Below are 16,821 nucleotides of genomic sequence, written 5' to 3'. Positions count from 1 at the left end.
ACACGGAGGAGTTTATAACTCACAGCTAACATTAGCCACGTTAGCAAACAAGCTAGCTTTCCGATCGAGGAGAAAAGTCACCATTTCCATGTTTTTGATGGCTTAGAAAACGTTTATATGGGTCGTCTTAACCTAAATCTGTCAGGTCACTCCTCTTCAGGAACACCTCCAGGACTCTGAAGCAGCTGCGACTCACAGTCTTCCCTGTTTCCCCCTGTGCTAGCTTGGCAACCGTGCCAAACATACTATTGCCACACAGAGATCATATTTGGCAACCAACAATGGCTTATAGATGTAAACATAATGCCATTGTCAAAGCCGTAAATATTTTTATAATTATTATCAAGCTAAAAATAATTTTTTAATGAAATGTTATACTTTCATTCTGCAACCCTCCAACCTTTAAATTTCTCTGGGACACTTTTTAAAAATTATTTTTCAAACAAAATTCAAAATCAATATTCAAATAAAATAAAATTATAATTTCATAATCTTAATTTTTTTTTTACCATTTTCAGTTTCTACTTATTTGAATCACTATTGTGAATTTAACCTTTTCTTTAACGGGAGGGGATGTAAACTTTCAAGCACAACTGTTTATGTAAAACCTTCCATTTGCCTTGAGACATAAAAAGAAGCACGCTACACATAAAATTTTCTGACAAAAATGAAAAGACCACTTTTATTGTTGGCATTAACAGTTTATGCCACAGTTGTCAAACTGAGTCCCTTTCCAAACAGATTAATCCAAAAATATGCAGTAGGGTTTTCGGTGCCGCTATGCGGCAACAACAGCCTCAGCCTGAACTTATATCTAAACCAAACAGTTTTTGTTGTACAAATACTGAAATTACATGCTTTTTAGGACTGCATCCTTAGTGTCATGTTAAGTTTTTTTTTTTTTTTTCCAGTGAAAACTCAAATTTAAAAGGCATCATACAGAGATATTTAAACAAATAAAAAATCCTTTGAAATAACATTTCCTGCGCCCGTAATAAAAATTAATTAAAAATAAGATAAAATAAGAAATGTGAAATGTGTATATTTGTAGGCCACGGGACAGTAACAAATCCTGAGCAAACCTCTACAACAGAACACATAAAGGATTAAACATTTTAAGATCCTACCTCAAATGCTTCGGTTTTACCTCAGTTCCATTAGGTGCTGTCACACTACACCTTTCTTCTCAGGGCTGTAATGTGATTTTTAATGTAGTATTTAACTGCTTTCCAGTCCCTGTTTCTGAGAGCTTGAGGTTCTGCATCAATACAGCGCTGACACTCTTCTTTACCAGGAACTTGACCTCTTCTGATAAATCTCTTCAAATGTGTGTTCACTGCAGCACACTCGTCTGGGGTCCAGCTTCTCCTCACAGCAGTTTGCTTTCCTATGTAGGCAAAAAACACAAAATATTGTAGGTTTTCTTTTGTGAAGAAAATTTTAGTCACTTAAAATAGCAATACTGTTTGATAGATAAAATATGTCATACCCGTAACAAGTTACAAGTAACACAAAAAAAAATTCTGTATTCACAGAGTTTTCCAGTATAATTTTCCACGCAACAATTAAGCAGTAACTGTTATGTTCTGTCATCTAAAAGCAATTTTTCTCTTTTTTGTAGGGTTGCAACGGTACACAAAAATCACGGTTTGGTGTGTACCTCAGTAGGGATGAGCAAGTTCACCACTATCTGTGTCTGTTCAACCATCTAAATTATCTGCATCTATACTCGAAGTGGGTGGGGTCTAAACGTGAAGTGGGCTTGGTTCAAGCAGAGCTGGATGGGGCTTAAATTGGTACATCGTTTTTATTTTATTTTTTTTTAATTTAGACTTTAGAAACTCAGAAGCTGATCAAATATCGGGTTAAATATCGGTGGGGTGGCCGATGTCCGATATTCAGTTTTAAGGCCGATACCGATAGGGGGCCGATTATATCGTGCATCCCTACACCATAGCATACAAGTCAGCATAGATGAATGTGTTTAAATGTACTTTTACCTGTGTGCAGGGCTCATCTGGGATTGGTCCATCATTTAACGTCATAGGAACAGGGCTGGTCTCATTCTCAACTGCTGCTGCAGGAGTCTGAAGGCCTTTCACCTGAAATATAGAAGGACAAGAATGGATTTAGAACTGAATGAAGAGACATTCACAGGCAAATAAGATCATCTAGCGGTCAAACATTTCTGAAACAGCACAGTGCTTCAACCAAGAGCACAGCATGGTCTTTAGGACTCATCAGCAGCTATTATGATCGGATCAATGCAAAGATTGTGTTTAAAGATGCTACAGCTCAGCGAGTGCACAATGATGAATGTTAAAATCACAGCTGAGGTCATGTCAGGTGTTACCATGGTGCCTTAAAAACAGTTACAGTAAGAACTGGACGGGAGGGCCCCACATGGCTCACACTAGAGACAAGGGAGTGTGTAAAGGAGGGACTACAGAAAGAATGCATTTGGAAAATTGAAGGACCCCATAAGGACATGACTGGAAACATGACGGTGTGTGTGACATTACCTGGTCTTTACCACTCAATAGCTTCACCTGATAACTTTCAAGTCATGCAAGCATTGAGCCACTTTAATAATAGAACACCATAGCATACAAGTCAGCATAGATGAATGTGTTTAAATGTACTTTTACCTGTGTGCAGGGCTCATCTGGGATTGGTCCATCATTTAACGTCATAGGAACAGGGCTGGTCTCATTCTCAACTGCTGCTGCAGGAGTCTGAAGGCCTTTCACCTGAAATATAGAAGGACAAGAATGGATTTAGAACTGAATGAAGAGACATTCACAGGCAAATAAGATCATCTAGCGGTCAAACATTTCTGAAACAGCACAGTGCTTCAACCAAGAGCACAGCATGGTCTTTAGGACTCATCAGCAGCTATTATGATCGGATCAATGCAAAGATTGTGTTTAAAGATGCAACAGCTCAGCGAGTGCACAATGATGAATGTTAAAATCACAGCTGAGGTCATGTCAGGTGTTGCCATGGTGCCTTAAAAACAGTTACAGTAAGAACTGGACGGGAGGGCCCCACATGGCTCACACTAGAGACAAGGGAGTGTGTAAAGGAGGGACTACAGAAAGAATGCATTTGGAAAATTGAAGGACCCCATAAGGACATGACTGGAAACATGACGGTGTGTGTGACATTACCTGGTCTTTACCACTCAATAGCTTTTCTTCTGTTGCTGCAGGAGCTTGGGTTTTTTTCACCTGGATCACAGAAAGAACTCATCTTAAATCACATCACAGATCAAAGACTCAACACATTTACATTGTCATAGTCCAGAGTAATATTAGAAACATCGATAATATCAGAGAAATACAACATTTGTTTTTTGTAAAAAATAAAAAAATCAAGAAATCTACACCTAATCTAACCAACTCACCTCAGTACGCCAAGGCCATTTTGCTTTACCATAGTCATAATCAGTTTCATCTCCTATTCCTATTTTCTTAAGAGAAAAAAGGCACAAGAGTGGCTTGTCGTCAACTATGATTTTTTTCATGGCACAATTTGGATTTTTGTGGTTGTCATTGACTAGTCGTCCGAGAGATCCATCTTCTTCAGATGCATCCAGGCTGAAAAGCATAAGAAAAATTGTTGTAGTTTAAAGTTTTATTGAAAGATGCATTTTCAAAAGAAATTCCTAAGAGTAGGGATGCACGATATTGGGATTTTGGCCGATATCCGATATTTAAAACTAGTGTTGCACCGATACCAGTATCGGACGGGGCCCCGATACTGCCCTAAAATGGTGGTATCGGTAAGTACCAACAAATAGGGCACCGATACCATTTTGAGAGCCATAAGTTTATTCAACTATTGTCACCCATTCCTGGTAGGCAATACAAAGTTCTACTGGATTCACTTTGTATTAGATTTTTTCCTGCTTCACAAAGGTAGGCAGCAGCTTTACAAAGCCATGATGGCAATTATTTTACATTATTATGGTATCGGTATCGGCCGATACTGCACAGCCAGGTATCGGGTATCGGTATCGGGGCCAAAAATGGCATTGGCGCAACACTATTTAAAACTCATGTAGCCGATAACCGATATCGATACCGATGTTAAAGCTGGACAAAAATAAGTAGTCATTGAAAATAGCAGTTTTGTTATCCATTTCTGATCAAATTGATTTTTAAAAACGCGGTATCGATCTATTTTACTTTCAAAATCTGGTGAAATTTCATCGATCTGTTACAAACTCTCGTGATATTTTGCAAATTCTTGTGAGATTTTGTTAGTAAAATAGATCGATACCGCATCAATATATCAACATATAAAAATATGGCAAGATTTTGTGAATTTTTGGGGGATTTCGTAGCATAACGATGACATTCAGCAATATTTCATTAGTAAAAGAGATTGATATGGTGTTTTTAAATGGCAATATATCAGCATATGAAGATATTGGGATATTTTAATGTATCAATATTTTTTCCCTCATCTTTAGAAGTTTTTAAGTCTGTAAAAAAGAAGTTTTTGAGGAAGAAGAAGTAGTAGTATTTATTTTTTTTTTTTTAGACTTTAGAAACTCAGAAGCTGATCAAATATCGGGTTAAATATCGGTGGGGTGGTCGATGTCCGATATTCAGTTTTAAGGCCGATACAGGCCGATACCGATAGGGGGCCGATTATATCGTGTATCCCTACCTAAGAGTATGTGTCTTTTAAAACATTATTCAAATATTAAACCCATGTTTTGGGGTCAAATCAGAATTTATCCTATCTAACAAAACATCCATCTATTCATGCTTACCACAGGCGATTGTTCCGATACTCAAAGTCAAAGAGAAATGTGCTTTCAATCTTTGAGTATTGTCTTGACCGGCATTCTTCCTGTGTCAGGAGTTTACCCCAATACTCCAAGACGAAGTCCCCTGGTTCAATGGGGTGTGTGGCAAAAACTCCTCTTCCTATAGTAATATAAAATAAGTCAGCATTTAATTCTGGGAACTCAAAAAGAAATGCAGCACTCTTTAAAAGTGAGGTTGAGGTTCTTATGTCTCATTGTATTACCTGCAGACAATGCTCAGCACTCTCCAAGTTGTGTTGCTCAGTGTACAGGTAAACTGCTTTTTTGATCAGCCTTTATGTGGCCATCTAATGTTTTTGATGCTGACCCATCCAGATCAATGTATCATTGAGGTCGCGTCTGCTCTATTCTGTTCCCTTTACCTGAGAGTGCTGTGTACCATTTAGTGCAGGCAACACACTAATGAAGCATACGGACATCATACAACTCAGACTTTTGACAGACAGATGTACTGTATTGATCCCAAACTGGGAAATTACAGTTTAGCAGCAGCAAGGCATGGAACTAAAATAGCAATATTTATATATACACAGGTACTACCAAAACAATTAAATATATCCTGAAAAAGTTTCTTGAAATTTTAAATTTTAAAGAGCAATTGACATATAAAACAAACGCAGACATGGGCCCAAAGGCTGATTTTTGGAATTTCAGGGGTTAAAAGCCCCTTTCAGATTTGGCACGGGAAAGGGTAATATTGTGGAGTTTTTCCCTTTATCCCGCAAGTCATCTGTCCTGCTGATTGTAAAATTTAAAAAAAATTTAAAAAGCCATCAACAAATGAAATGGGCTGATTATTGACAGAACTGGGTCCTTGTGACACTTAAGTCCGTTTTTTCCCCTGCATGATGCTGATTCTAGTTTTTTTAGCTGAAAAAGGGAAACCTTTTTAAAACATCATTTTATCCAAAAAAATTTTTATACTAAACCAAAACCCAAAGGGGCATTTAACTGGTAAATTTAATATTTTTAAAGACGAAATTGGGCGGGATGGTTTTGTATTTTTTTTTCTTTTTTTTCTTGGAGTAGATTTTCTTCCAAAAAAAAATAAAAAAAAAAAAAAAAAAACAAATTTTCATCAAGTTCATTTGGGAATTTTAAATTGACCGAATAGTTACTGTGGCGAAAAAATTCAAAGCTGGACAGATCTGCATCTTCTCTGATGGAGCATGTGGCCTCCTGCATTTCAACAGATTTCAACAACAGCACAGTGGTCATGGTAGTTGATGCTACACAGGCTTGATGTATGTAAAATAACTTTAAAGTTTTTTAATAAGAAAAGAATTGAAGGAGGAAGTCCAGCTTTTAAAAGAAATTCTACATGAATTATGACATTTATTTTTAAAGGCCCCATATTACCAATTGCTTCTGAAATGCACAAGTTGTGTCAAGGAATCTTCTGTCACTTACCTTTACAACTGTCAATGAATCTCGAAATAAACCCATCCTTGTCAGTGCAAGACAGAATATCTGTCTTTGCTTCATCTATGGGCTTTTTCCTTCTCCTCCTTGTGGACATAATGCTCTGTTTAAAAAAAAGTAAAACATTTAGTCGAGGCAATCTTCCATGAACACCCAAAACCTCCCGTCGGGTGCCATTTCAGATGTGTATTTTTATTAGGGTCAACAAAAATTTTTTTAAAAAAAAAAAAATTTTTAAATTTAACCTCCTTTTTTTTCCAAAATAAACTTTTTTAAAAAGAACTAACAACACACAAGTACAGGGTTCTCATTAACTGTCTGGTCAATATGAAAAAAAAAATTTTTTGTGTTAAAACTACGAAACTTAAAATGAGAAAAAGTAGCTGTTTCATCCACAAAAAAATTTTGGGTACTTTTTTTCCCTAAAGTGCAAAAAAAATACCCTTTTTTTTTTTTTAAAAAGCCCCAAGGGGGTTTAAACAATAGGGCCCCCCATTTCAAAAAATTTAAATTTTTTTTGACTAGAAGATTCTCCTTTTAAACAGGAAAGTATAGCAGTTTAAAGGGTTTCTACGGGGAAAAAAACGAAACCCTAAGAAAAAATAAAACCCCGTGATTTTAAATTATTAAATTGGGAATTTGGGAAAAAAAATGAGAGAACTAGGGGGGGTTAAAAAACCCCATCCTCCAAAGGGGAAAATATTTTCATGGGAAAAGTGGCATAAATTAATTACTGGGTCCCGCATATACATAACTGACCTGCTGGGTTTTTTTTTCTGCTTTTCTTTTCCCTAAATTTTTTAAGGGTCTTTTAAATTTAAAAGCCTTGCCCTCCCTAATTTTCAAGTTAGTTTATTTATAAAGAAAATTTTAAAAAACTGCTTAAAAACCCAAAACAAAATTTAAATTAAAAGTAAAATAAATAGCCAACCTTTTCACTTTCCCGTAACCTTCTAACACTGTAAGGAAAAACATCAATAGCTACCTGAGAAACTAAAAGTAACTTTCCCCACTTTTAAAAACCCAAAAAACATGGGTTTTGCTCATCCTGCTATCAGCCTTTTCTTTACCCATTTGAAGGGCCCCAAAGTGTTTTTTTTTTCAGGGTTTCTGCAATTTTTTAACAGTGGTGGGGTTTCCGGGCCCTGTTTATTTTGTTTTTTACAAAAGTTTCCTTTACGACCTTTTTTTTTTACTTTACAAAAACGCAGGGTAATTTTTTTAAATTTTTGGACCAATTTGTTGGGGCCCTTTAATCCCGGCACATGCGCGCTTTTATTTTTTCAGTTTTGGACCCGAGGGGGAAACATCCCGCGGGGGAACGGGGTTTGGGTGGGGGAGGCGCCCCCCCGGCAGAGTAAGGGGAAAAGGGTACATGGGTTTTAAAAGTAAGAGCTCCAAAACCCCAATGACAAACCAAAAAAAAATCGGGCCCGATTTTGGGCGCTAGTCCTTTTTTTTTAAAAATATCCCCCGGAGGGGTTTTTGAAAAGTCGCTGAGTTGGGGAACACTGCACCTGCGGGGGCTGGGTCCGCTCCGCCGTATTTTTTTTTCCTTCCCCCCCTTTTTAGTCTAGTGGGTGTGAAAACGGCGGGGGCGGGTGAGCATTAATCGCGCAACACAACTAATCGATATTAAAAATTTTAGTTGCCCAAAACTTTTAAAAAGCGATTTTTTTTCGATTCGTTGTTGCAGCCCTAAATATACACAAAATATACAAATTCACAACCCCAAATTTTTATTGTTTTATAAAATATTATAAAATATATAATATATATATATATATATATATATATTATAAAAAAATAAATATATATAAAAATATACAGCATTCCGGGGACAGTTTTCCCATGGCTCGTCGAGGCTTTGTTTCAAAAGTTCCAGTGGCTTTGCTGGGAAATGGCCCCGCCGGGATTAAATGGGCCGGGGGGCCCCTGGGGAAATTTTAAATTTTGTCATTAGTTTTTTTTATTTCTGTTTTTTGGTATTTTTTTTATTTTTTTGGGTTTTATTCCCGGCCGTTTTTGGGAAATGCCTTAATTTTTAAATACTTCTAACTAATTGTTTTTTATATAAAATATTAGATTAACTTAACTTCTTTATTTGTCAAATTTTTATGGGACAGGGTGCATACAGAACGAAAATTTTCGTTACAATACAGCTTAGAAAGTTGCATTAAATTTCCAAAAGGCACGAGTTTTAGAAAAATACAAAAAAATGCAGCCCGTTTGGGCAAAGTGGAACAGGGGCAGAGGAAAAAGAGAAAAGGGGGCCCAAATTGCATTTGGTTTTAGTCCAAAAAGGCATTTTTTGCAAAAATGCTTATTGGGGAAAAAAAACAATGAGATAACCAAAATTTTAAAAGGGGTAAAAATTAAAAGTTTTAGCAGCATTTGAAAGCCCCATAATGGGGCAAAAAGGTCAGAGTTCGGGTTGTGGGTTTAAAGGTTTTAACTTCTATGGCAGTGGGAAGAAACTGTTGCACAACCTGGGAAACTGCAGCGGATGCCCGCGGAACCTCTTTCCAGAGGGGGAAAACAGGAGAACAGTCCGGTGGGGGGGTGAGGGGTCTTTGATGATATTTCGGGCTCGGGGCAAAACCCGCCCCGTGGATGAAATGTCCCTTTAAAGGAGGGAAGGGGGAGCCCCAATGATTCCCCTTTCCGGGTGTCCTCACCACCCTCCTCACAAATTTTTCCAGTCAGAAACTCTGCAGGGCCCCCACACCCCCGAGAAGACAGCTGGTTCAGAAAAGCCCCTCTATGGTGTTTCTGTAGAAGGTTGGGATGGGCGGGGGGAGGGGGGCCTCCTCATCCCCCGGGAAAAAACAAGCGCTTCGTCCCTCCCTTTACTAAGGAAGTGGTTTTCAGTCCAGGTGAGGGGGTTTCCCCCGGGGTTTCCCCCCAGGAACTTTGTGCCCCTGACCACACTCCACAGCTGAGCTGTTTTATTGCAGTGGGGCATGGTGGGGGCGGTTTTTTTTCCCGAATCGACGATGAAACTCCTTTTTGTTTTTTCCTTTTTTTTGTTTTAGGGCAACTGTTTTCCACTGCAAACCCGCCCCCCACTGCTCCCCCCTCCCCTGTAGTCCGGGCGTTTTTCGTCCCCGATGGGGCCCCCCAAACCCTGGTTTGTCCGCAAACTTCACTGTGATTGGGGGTGAACCGGGGGGCAGTCATAAGTCCCTCCCGGGGGAACACAGGGGGGTCAGGACCAACCCTTTAGGGGGGGCCCCGTGCCCGGGGTGATGAATCAAAAGGTGTTCTGACCGCCCGGGCTGACTAGAGGCTGTTGGGGGAGGAAGTCCAAACCCTCCAGGGTTTTGGGAAAGGGGGGTGTTTGAAGCCCAGATGTTTAAACTTTTCCACCCGGTGCGGGGATTATGGGGTTTTAAAAAGCTGAACTTAAGTCCAGGGAAAAGCACCGGAAATTTGGGGGTTTTTTTCTCCTCCAGGTGGGCCCGGGTCATTTAAGACAAGGGAGATGGCGTCCCCAAATGGGACGGGTTTTGCCGGTAGGCAAACTGGAAACGGGTCGATTTTTTTGGGGGGGACTGGAACGAGGGGTTCCTTTTACCACCCTTTTTAAAGCACTTTTATCAGGGGGGGAGTCCCTGCACGGCCCAAATCGTTGTAGCAGGGGGACTTGAGGGTTTTTTTGCACTGGGAAAGATTTAGGCAGACCTTTAAGCATGGCGGCACTGGGGGCTTGCTCCCCGCGAGGTTTAAAAATGTCCGTGGGGGACAAACCCCTAGCTGAAACCCGCAAAACTCCTTGAAACCCGCCCAGTTTTGTTGTTCCCGGGGCCCGGGGCCTTTTTCCCCGGTTGACCCCCTCAGGCTTCCACACGTCGGCGTGTCAAGGCAGAGAACCTCCCCCTTCCTGATGTTTGGGAAAAAGCCTTCACTGCTGGGTGCGATTTTAGTGCCTCAAAACCCCCCAAAGAAAGGTTTTTTTTTTTAGTCCTTTTTGGAAGTCAGCATCAAAATTCATCCCCCGGGGCAGGGGGGGTGTTGTAAATCTGTGATCGCCCCCCATGCCCCTTTCCACATCTCCTGGGGTTTTTTGGGGTCGTGGGAAAAAATTCTGGGTTTTCTGGTTTTTGGGTTTCCCCCTTTTTCTAACCTGATGGCACGGTTTTAGGGGGGCTTTTAGCTGTCCTCCCTGCCCTTTCCCTTTTTCACCAAAACTTTGAAGGCTGAGTTCCGCTTTTTAAACGGTGGCGGACCCCCTCAGTCATCCAGGCCGTTGGTTTGGGTTTGGTGGTGTGGGCTTTGTGTCTGACGGGCCTCGATGCAGGGGGTTGATGAAAGGGTGAAACAGTCCATGGGGGACTCATCAACATTTTACTTTTTTTGAATTCCATTTTTTTTTTTCTAGGGGCCTTTTGGGGGGTTTTTGGGAACGGAAAAGTCCCCCTTTTAGAAACATTCAAAAACAGTCCCGGGGTGCAAACCATGGCCCCTCCTCCAGACCCTCACCTCTTTCACTGTAGGTTTTTTTTCTGTTTGCAGGGGTCCCTTTTCAGGAATTTTCATCACAGAAAGGGGGCTGAGGACCGATGTGGGGGCGGGGGGCTGCTCTGAATGCGTCTTTTATGTTTGTATAAACTAAGTCCAGAGTGTTCTCTCCACGAGTAGCAAAATCCACGTGTTGATAAAAATGAGGGAGAACAGTTTTCATATTCGCCTGATTAAAAAAAAAATATATATATATATATATATAGATAGTGATGTTATCGCTTAATAACCTGTATTAAAATGTACTCTTTATGTGTTTTTTTTTTTTTTATTGTGATGTTATTGCTTAATAAACTGCATTAAAACTTTTATACGATCACATTTACTTGATGGAACGGAGTAGTTTATCTGCCTATAAGTGGCCTCGGCCGGCAGCAGCCGCCATCAGCCTCTCCGATGTCAGGCTGTGCCGGCAGCAGCCAGCATCAGCCTCTCCGAACGGCAAGCTCTGCCGGCAGCAGCCACAGTGGAACAAATGCACCAGGGGACCAGGAGGGTGCCAGCGTGTTTTCATGGGGGCACAGAAAAGCATGAAATAAAAAACAGGGCAAGGGATTTAAATATATTAAGAGAACTGCATGAAGGGAAATTTCTTTTCAATTAGGTTCAATAAAAATTCTATTTCTTATGAGGTCAATATACATTCATAATTTAGGAATTTTATATATTTATTTACTTAAGTTAAAATTGCCATTTTCTATTAAATCTGAATTAGAACTCAGAAAAACTGATAAATTCAGCTATAAAAAATCAGAGTACCTTTTTTTTTTGTTTAGAAAAAAAACATTTAGCAGATGAAAAATTGGATCGCTGATGAAGGTTCTCAGTCATCCAGGTCATAGTCATTCCGTAAAAATTCGAAAAATATCCACTGGACTTGGTTTTCAAGATTTGAAGACGTTTCGCCACCTCTCCAGGAAAGAAGAATTGAGAAGAATTGAGAAAGCTTCCTGGAGAGGTGACGAAACGTCTTCAAATCTTGAAAACCAAGTCCAGTGGATATTTTTTGAATTTTTACGGAAAAATGGGATCCTATCTCAATACGACTGAAGCTATCACCTTACTGTTTTTAAGGATACATTACAATAACATCACAATATTTAAAAAAAAACCTTCTACTTAGAGATACTATAAATAAGTTATTTGCCAAAAAAAAGGCAAGAACAAAAAATAATAAATAAATAAATAAATGAATGAAATAATAAGGTATTATTAAGTTATTTAACAAAAACCGGCTGCTGCAGCCACCAAAACGGTGTCAGTAAACCTGGGCGTCGCTCGGGAAGCCTACTGACAGGACAGCCGGACTGTCATCATGGTGGCTGCGTAGTGGCTGCTGCCGGCACAGCCTGACATCGGAGAGGCTGATGGTGGCTGCTGCTGGGCGGTTCTAGACAGGGGCCAATGGGAGCCAGTGCCCCTGTAAATCATGTCCTGGCCCCTGTACTGAAGAAAAAATGCTTATAAGAAATTCTAATGATGATATGCGCTGGAACAGACTTGGTTACTAATAGGTCCTTTGGATCTATTTCATTTTTTTCCTTTACTAATTATTTAAAAACAGTAAGGTGATAGCTTCAGTCGTATTGAGATAGGATCCCATTTTTCATCTGCTAAATGTTTTTTTTTCTAAACAAATAAAAAAGGTACTCTGATTTTTATAGCTGAATTTATCAGTATTTCTGAGTTCTAATTCAGAATTAATAGAAAATGGTAATTTTAACTTAAGTAAATAAATATATAAAATTCCTAAATTATGAATGTATATTGACCTCATAAGAAATAGAATTTTTATTGAACCTAATTGAAAAGAAATTTCACTTCATACAGTTCTTTTAATATATTTAAATCCCTTGCCCTGTTTTTTATTTCATGCTTTTCTGTGCCCCCATGAAAACACGCTGGCACCCTCCTGGTCCCCTGGTGCATTTGTTCCACTGTGGCTGCTGCCGGCAGAGCTTGCCGTTCGGAGAGGCTGATGCTGGCTGCTGCCGGCACAGCCTGACATCGGAGAGGCTGATGGCGGCTGCTGCCGGCCGAGGCCACTTATAGGCAGATAAACTACTCCGTTCCATCAAGTAAATGTGACCGTATAAAAGTTTTAATGCAGTTTATTAAGCAATAACATCACAATCAAAAAAACAAAACATATAAAGAGTACATTTTAATACAGGTTATTAAGCGATAACATCACTATATATATATATATATATATATATATAAATATATAAAACAATCTAGTTAGAAGTACTATAACTAAGGCATTTGCCGAAAAACGGCCAGAAAAATACCCAAAAAATAATTAAATACCAAAGAACAGCAATCAAAAAACATGACAAAATAATTCAGTGGCTCCGGCCAGTAATACGGCGTGCCATTAGCCAGCGAGCCACTGGAACTGCTGCAACGAATTGAGCTCTCTGTCTCTCAGGAATGGTTTGACCAAGGTATTATTCTATTAAATCAGCTTATTTCTCCAGATGGGGATCTTATGAGCTGCAATGAATTTGTTTTCCATTTTCATTTCCGTCCCAAAAGTAGAATATACTCATTTAAAATTTTACACAAATACTACCCAGTATAACTTTTTTTTTATTACAGTTTCTGCTCTGCATATCCTGAATCCCATTTATTTTGGAATTGCTCATACAGCAAAAGGTTTTGGAAAGATGTTTCCAAGTTCATTACTGACAATTTATTGGAAGGTTTTTTTTACTGTCTTTTGAATATGTAGTTTTAGGATTTCTAAAATATGATAAGGGGATAGAACAAAGGGCTCATGTCATCAACTTATTTATCATTATGGCCTTTTACACAAATGTAAATTCTCCCAGCAGAAGCCGCTGTCCCTAGTATTGTTTATTTCATATATCAATACAATCAAAACAACTTTCAACAAGAAGGCAGTGAAAACTATATTTTTCTATATGTTCAAACTACAACTTCTGTTCTGAATGAGTTAATCTTTTCTTGAATTGTTTTGTAATAGATCCCCTTGGTATGTAGTTGCCCCTTATCTTTCTATTTTCTTCTTTTATTTTTTCTCAAATCCGCCCCTGTTTTCAGGCTTATGTTAACTGTAAAGACTTATCTTGGTTGTTTACACTACGCCTTTTCCACCCAAAACGGCGTCTTAGCAACAAATGTAACGTGACATAATTGTTTACTTATATCACTTCTCTTGTATGCATTTGAAAATTTTGCTTAATAAAATTTATATTTACAAAAAAAGCCAGAAGCTGCGTTAGCTTCGCGCTAGCTTCGCGCTAGCTTCCTACTATTGTAACCCCAGAAACTAAATGCTAACAGTAATATGAAATAATGCTGTTGTGTAAAAAAAACTCACGGACTCGACCTGTTGAATGCAGAGGCAGAGAAATGTAAACTACTCACCGATTTTCAATCACTTTATCGTTGTCTGGCTTGACTCTTCTGTTACTTGTGTACGTTCCTTCCGTGTTGTCAGTGCAGCGATTTGATTGGCCAAAAGTTTCCAATTCGCGCGGTGTGTATCCAACATCGCGGGAAGTGTAACATCTGACTTCCGGTGGAAAGCGGAAGACGGACACACACCTTTACACACATACCCGATTATTGCTACCATACCGGCCAATTTTAAGAGATGGAAAAAAAAGCAATGGCAGCATCAGGGGGGGCTGCTGAGCACATTTGAATTGAAATCGGAGTGGGGCCCAGCATTTTGGGCCCCACTCCGATTTTGGACCCCCTGCAGTGAGTGTGCTCCCACCGATGGGACCCTGCACGGATAGATATGTAAGGACACACACACACACACACACACACACACACACACACACACACACACACACACACACACACACAGTGCTCTACTGTATGTGGGAGAGTGAGGAAGTGAGATTTTAGTGACCCCTTGTGGAATTAAAGTGTCACCTCAACGTGGAGTGATTAAAGCCTGACAAAAAAGGGGATTTCTTTAAAGGTTAGAGTCTGGATGTATTTAAATAAAGAAATGTGACACACACTCCAGAGTCCACTTAAATAAGTCATACATCTCATAGATGTCATCCCCTCTCCTCTCTTCCCTCCTCTGGTCTGTGTTTTACCCTTTTAACTGCTACATTAGTGCTTGATTTGGATGTAATGGATCCCCTTCCTCCCTTCTCACTCCTTCTCATTGGCTGCGGCTGGACTCCAGCCCAGCCCACCTGCTCCTCCGTGTTCTCCTTAATGCGACTGGCCGAGGATGATGGATCACCTCCTGTCACTTCCACCTCCTCCTCCAATCAACAACTGGCCATGGAAATTGATTGTTCTAATTTGCTCTCATTATTATTATGATATTAAGCACAATATACAGACACAGCTCACTGTCAGATCTGGGCAATGCCGTCATTAGTTACAGGAGCTGGAGAATACGCCTCAGTGGGGCTTTTCTCCCACAGATGCCAAGATGTAAAGGAATCAGCGAGCGTTGGAATAACGCAGTGCTTTTTCTTAATAAGATTTGCCATGCAGCCCCTCGCTGAGGTGATGTAGCATCTAATTAAGTTCAATTCGGTGCATCTGTGAGAAAAAAAGGGGGGAAAAGGAGATATGATTAAGGCCCCCCACCCCACCCACACACACGCACATCACGTGCAAGGAAATGGGGATGTGAGAAAACATCTTAACATCTGCAATGACTGCAAACAACAGAAGTCTACAGTTATTAAATGCTGCTAGAACATGCCATTTAGATGGGACGTACATTTACAGAGAGAATAGAGCTGAATAGCAATCAGTGCATACAGCAAAGGAACCTGCACAAATTTAGTGATGGGCAATATGACAGAATGGCATGTCATGATGTTTTTTTCAGTGTTAACACAATCAAGATGCATGTAGCTGTGTTAAATGTAGTATTAAGGCTGAAGGACATTCAAAAAAGCTTTAATCAGTTAGCACATTTGTTTTTTCCAATTTGTTTTAATTGTAAAAAAAAAAAAAACATATCTAAATAAATACACCCTAAAATAAACACTGATGTTAACAAACAGATTCATGTCATCAACAGTCATGGTTCTGATATGGAAGAAGTGGCTTTCTGCCCAGGGTCACACAATACAAAGGGGGTGTCACAGAAATAGCAAAAAGTGAGGCAAAAATAATTTCCTTAAACCTTTTTTTTGTTTGCTTGTGCCATTATGGGTGAGACACCCTCATGTGGTAAGCACAGTGAAAGGAAATGTTGCTGTAGGTTGTACCTGTATAATGACATTGAAGTTGTATGCGATTCACTGGGTAGGATTATGTGAAAAATTACGGTAATATTTTAGTATTTGTCTTTTGGACATTTGGACCGTTCTACTTGATCATTTTACATATTTAAACTGATTAGACCTCTGCTGGCTTATTAACATGGTATTTAAATGATGTAAAACATTGTTTGCAATTCATTAAAGCTTTGCTTTTTTTGTCAACGCAATCAAAATAGGAGTTTCAATGATTTCTTATGGCCGTATTACGGTGGCCGGGAAGTGCAAACCAACAATACAAAATCTGAAACACTTTTACAAATCTTGAAACAAATTTATCTTTATATGTTGGTGAGTTAAGTGAGGACTGAATGATTCTGCTTTCAGCTGCTTTGAAATAAATTGTTAAATCTCTCACTCTATATGGGTAATTCTTTGCTTTTCCAAAGGTAATCTTGAAAATTATATCTAATTGACTATCTACATCTTTTTACATTGATACTTCTTTAGTCAGATCATTTCAATTTTTGTTGAACTCTCAATGTTTTTTGAGAGTTTGCAGTTTGTTGCTTTAAATAAATTTGTTCATCAGAACGCTGATGTTTTGTTGAGAAGGGGCACATTCAGAGTACCATGCAGAAATATTCAATAACTTCAGTATAATGGTAGTAGTAACACCACAGTTACCTTTGTTGCTGTATGTTGTAATTTAAAAGCTTAAATAAATATGTTTTGTGCTAATGGAAGTTCAGAGTGAATTATATTCACCAGAGGCTTTTATTGTCACCCTTTTATTAAAGTTTAGCCTCGTTTTCATATGAT

The 16,821-nt window shown here is 39.1% G+C and overlaps 1 protein-coding gene across 3 annotated transcripts; it reads right to left on the bottom strand.

Moving 5' to 3' along the window:
- Positions 1-654: 654 nt before the first annotated feature.
- On the bottom strand, positions 655-14,344 carry LOC119783267 (N-lysine methyltransferase KMT5A-A-like). Of its 3 annotated transcripts, none has more exons than XM_038284694.1 (8): positions 14,177-14,344; positions 6,251-6,365; positions 4,784-4,940; positions 3,407-3,599; positions 3,171-3,230; positions 2,649-2,750; positions 2,018-2,102; positions 655-1,387 (listed from the first exon to the last, which is right to left on the bottom strand). In XM_038284694.1, exons 2-8 carry the CDS (start codon positions 6,357-6,359, stop codon positions 1,173-1,175), a joined length of 921 nt encoding a protein of 306 aa, XP_038140622.1. In that variant the 5' UTR covers positions 6,360-6,365; positions 14,177-14,344; the 3' UTR covers positions 655-1,172. The 3 variants fall into 3 exon arrangements, with proteins under 3 accessions (XP_038140622.1, XP_038140623.1, XP_038140624.1); XM_038284695.1 differs by having other exon boundaries at positions 1,221-1,387; positions 2,001-2,102; positions 14,177-14,331; XM_038284696.1 differs by lacking the exon at positions 2,018-2,102 and having other exon boundaries at positions 1,221-1,387; positions 14,177-14,340.
- Between the last annotated feature and the right edge of the window lie 2,477 nt (positions 14,345-16,821).

This window comes from Cyprinodon tularosa, unplaced genomic scaffold (assembly GCF_016077235.1).
Source record: "Cyprinodon tularosa strain WSP-4 unplaced genomic scaffold, ASM1607723v1 ctg201, whole genome shotgun sequence".
In the NCBI taxonomy this organism is placed as follows: Eukaryota; Metazoa; Chordata; class Actinopteri; order Cyprinodontiformes; family Cyprinodontidae; genus Cyprinodon; species Cyprinodon tularosa.
Note: the sequence above shows the minus strand (reverse complement) of the source record. Positions and strands in the feature narration are given on the sequence as shown.